This window comes from Triticum dicoccoides, chromosome 1B (assembly GCF_002162155.2).
Source record: "Triticum dicoccoides isolate Atlit2015 ecotype Zavitan chromosome 1B, WEW_v2.0, whole genome shotgun sequence".
Taxonomy (NCBI): Eukaryota; Viridiplantae; Streptophyta; class Magnoliopsida; order Poales; family Poaceae; genus Triticum; species Triticum dicoccoides.
This window is the reverse complement of record NC_041381.1, coordinates 154,404,462-154,408,285: the sequence shown is the minus strand read 5'-3', so window position 1 is coordinate 154,408,285 and position 3,824 is coordinate 154,404,462. Positions and strand designations below refer to the sequence as shown.

The 3,824-nt window shown below is 51.4% G+C and overlaps 1 protein-coding gene across 1 annotated transcript; it reads left to right on the top strand.

The window, feature by feature from the left end:
- The first annotated feature begins 760 nt into the window (after positions 1-760).
- On the top strand, positions 761-2,438 carry LOC119324746 (tryptamine hydroxycinnamoyltransferase 2-like). Its single transcript, XM_037598518.1, has 2 exons — positions 761-1,183; positions 1,286-2,438. The coding sequence occupies exons 1-2, from the start codon at positions 812-814 to the stop codon at positions 2,228-2,230; spliced, it is 1,317 nt and encodes a 438-aa protein (XP_037454415.1). The 5' UTR covers positions 761-811; the 3' UTR covers positions 2,231-2,438.
- Positions 2,439-3,824: the final 1,386 nt, after the last annotated feature.

Here is a 3,824-nt window from a genome sequence, read left to right as displayed (position 1 = left end):
CCCTTCATTTTCTTTTACTTCGCATATTAGTTTTGTCTTCGGTCAAGCTTTCTAATAAAGTTTGATCAAGGTTACAGAAAAAAATCTGTGTTCATAATACCAAATTAATACCATCCAATCCATCATGACATATATTTTTATAGTGTATTAATTTTTAAAATATAAATGTACTCAAATTATGAAGTTCGACTTAAGACAAAACTAATATGCGAAGTAAAAAAAAATATGCAGAGAGTGTTTACAACAAAAAATGTGTTTGCTTATGGACTTCAAGGTACGCCCATCCACAACTACACAATGAAGCCTGCCCTAGAATAAAATTTACCTAGAAAATCGATTAGTATTTAGTTGGGACACAAAACTTGCTGGCATCCCAGCAGAACTGTTCACCGGCATCCCAGCAGGACACAAGGTTGAAGAAGACGTCAGCGGAGGCGGCTGTTGTGGGAAGGCCGACAAGTCAGGAGGAGGGAATGCTCGTACGTACGAACACCATTCTCTTGGCATCCCAGCAGGACAGTTCACCCGCTTTACAAATCTCTGCACCGTTTGAGAACCCAGTAGCCACACGCATGCCCACCTGGCGGGGTTGGTGCTAGTGCCGTCAACGTTACCAACCCAATTTTTGACTAACCAGCCAACCTATCAATTTTCCCCTTCAAGGGTATTCGGCCTGGCCGGCTGACCCCCCAAAGAAAAACCCGCCTGCCTATATATACATGCACACACTAACCTGCGCTAACCCAACACAACACAACGAGCCACACAACACAAACACACACGATCATTTGTTACCTTGGCTGCTCCAGCAATGGCAGTGACGGTGGAAATCACGCAGAGCATGGTGCTCGAGCCCTCACGGGAGTCGGCCCGCGGCGGCGGCAAGAAGGTGCCTCTCACCGTCTTCGACCGCGCCTCCACGGACGGCTACATCCCGGCCGTCTTCGCGTGGAACGCGCCGGCGCCGACCAACGACGCGCTCAAGGCCGGCCTCGTTGCCGCCGTCGCCAGGTTCCCGCACCTCGCCGGGAGGTTCGCTGCCGACGACCACGGCCGGAAGTGCTTCCACCTCAACGACGCCGGGGTGCTTGTTCTCGAGGCCACCGCGGACGCGGACCTTGCCGATGCGCTGGCGCACGACGTGTCCGCGCACATCAACGAGCTCTACCCGAAGGCCGAAAAGGTGATGAGAGATGCAGAGTATTTTTACACGTCCCAATAAGACTTCCACACGTACTGTAGGGTTGAAAACATGCTGATGATTTTTGACACTGTTGGGTTGCAGGAACGTGCGAATGAGCCCATCTTCCAGGCGCAGCTGACGAGGTACGCGTGCGGCGGTCTGGTGATCGGCACCGCCTGCCATCACCAGGTCGCTGACGGTCAGTCCATGAGCGTCTTCTACACCGCGTGGGCCAGCGCCGTCCGCACTGACTCGGCAGTTCTCATGTCGCCGTTCGTCGATCGCTCGGCCACCGTTGTCCCCCGAAGCCCACCGACGTCGGCGTATGATCACCGGAATATCGAGTTCAAGGGCGGGCTCAGCCGGAGCCACTCCTATGGTGTCCTCCCCATGGACAGGATCAAGAACCTGGCCGTGCACTTCCCCGATGAGTTCATCGCTGACCTCAAGGCCCGTGTGGGCACGCGCTGCAGCACGTTCCAGTGCCTCCTTGCCCACGCGTGGAAGAAGATCACGGCGGCGCGAGATCTGGCGCCGGATGATTTCACGCAGGTGAGGGTCGCCGTCAACTGCCGCGGCCGCGCAAAGCTTCCCGTGCCCATGGACTTCTTCGGGAACATGGTGCTCTGGGCGTTCCCGAGGATGCAGGTTCGGGACCTCCTGTCCAGCAGCTACCCAACGGTGGTCGCCTCCATCCGGGATGCCGTCGCCCTCGTCGACGACGAGTACATTCAGTCGTTTATCGACTTCGGGGAGGCGGAGCGCGGCGTGATTGAAGACGGCGGCGAGGAGCTAGCTTCGACGGCAGCGACGCCAGGGACAATGTTTTGCCCTGACCTGGAGGTTGATAGCTGGCTCGGGTTCCGCTTCCACGACCTCGACTTTGGGTGCGGGCCGCCCTGCGCATTCCTACCGCCGGACCTGCCCATCGAAGGAATAATGATCTTCGTGCCGTCCTGCGACGCCAAGGGCGGTGTCGACCTCTTCATGGCGCTCGATGACCAACACGTCCAGGCTTTCAAGCAGATCTGCTACTCCATGGACTAGTCATCCAGAGACCATATAGTATACTCGTATAGATATGCACAAGAAAGTAACACAACGGAATTATACTCTGCTCCCTAAGAACTGCCTCCTTGGTTTTTTTTCCTTGCTTAACTGCGTACTTGGGTCATTTTCTTGTACTCATGTAATCATAGTCTCATAACATGTTTGCAAAGATTGGTGTACTTTATTTGTAGTAACACGGAGAAAAGAAGCACACCATCGCCACACTCGCACCTACACAATGCTGAAGCTGGTCGTAATTGTAGTATTATAGCTTGTATCATGCATGCCAACTAGACAATTTTAATGAGATGTCATACATTTAAAGGAAAAAAGAAAGGGTTGAGTATCATATCACGATACATATTATAATAAATGTTATACTACTATCTGTCATGCATGACAATAAATAAAGTACTACTCCCTCCGTTTCATAATGTAGTGCCTATAGATTTCTACAAAAGTCAAACAGTACAAACTTTGACCATATTTATAGAGAAAGGTAGGTACATCTAGAACACCAAATGCACATCAGTGGATACATCATGAGTTATATTTTCAGAATGTACATGTTTGGTATTGTAGATATGAACATTTTTCTCTATACACTTGGTCAAAGTTGGCAAAGTTTGACTTTCATAAAAATCTATAGGCACTACATTGTGGAACGGAGGGAGTACATGATACTAATATACTATGATATTATGCATTACGAAGATAGTATTATACATTAGTATCATATGGATGATACCTTTTTCTCGAATACGCATAGAGCGTATCATTTCATTGATAGGGAGAAGAGTTTACATGCGCTTGGTCGAGCTACACACTCGTGGCTAGACCTACGCAAAGTTGCAGTTACAAGGTTCGATCAAGGTGGCTCAAAAATGAAAGAACGTGGTCCCTTTGCACCAGTCATGGCCCACATCTCGACCTCGGCTAGAGCAGCACGAGAGGCTTCGGTAACTGATGGGCGGACGTCGTCAAAGGTGCAAGCATTCCTATGCTTTCAGAGGGTCCAGGCGACGATGATACCAAGGGAGGCAGTGCCTTTGCGAAGGGGGGCTGGGGCGGAAGACGTGGATGCTTGCCACCAGTCGAAGAAGGACTCATGGCCTTGAGGTATGCTGCTGGTAAGCCGTAGCTTGGAGAAAACGTCATGCCACACCATGCGGGAGAAGGAGCAGCCAATCAAGAGGTGCTGCATGGATTCAGTGGCCTGGTCGCAGAACACACAAGCGTAGCCGTGTGGCAGTCCGTGTCGCGCGAGTCTCTCATTTGTCCAGCACCGGTCTTGTAAGGCCAACCATATGAAGAACTTGACGCTTAGAGGGGCCCAGGTTTTCCAGGTGAGTGTAGCGTGCGGGGATGTGATGGAGCCGAGGAAGAGGACGTCGTAGCAAGATTTGGTAGAGTAGATGCCATTTGCTGTCCAGCGCCATCGAAGAATGTCTGGTTGCTCTGAAGTTGAGATCGGGAGTAGACGCCTCCATAGCTCAATGTACTGAATAGTTGCCAGGGGGCCCAAGGCGCCAATGATATCTTGAACCCAAGCACGGTTGTGGAGCCCCTCGGCCACGAGGCGGCATTGGCG

Excerpts from the sequence above, each read along its gene's own strand:
- LOC119324746 (XM_037598518.1), top strand. The coding sequence starts at position 812 with ATGGCAGTGACGGTGGAAATCACGCAGAGCATGGTGCTCGAGCCCTCA. Across the intron at positions 1,184-1,285 it reads TCTACCCGAAGGCCGAAAAG|GAACGTGCGAATGAGCCCAT; the intron begins GTGATGAGAGAT and ends GTTGGGTTGCAG.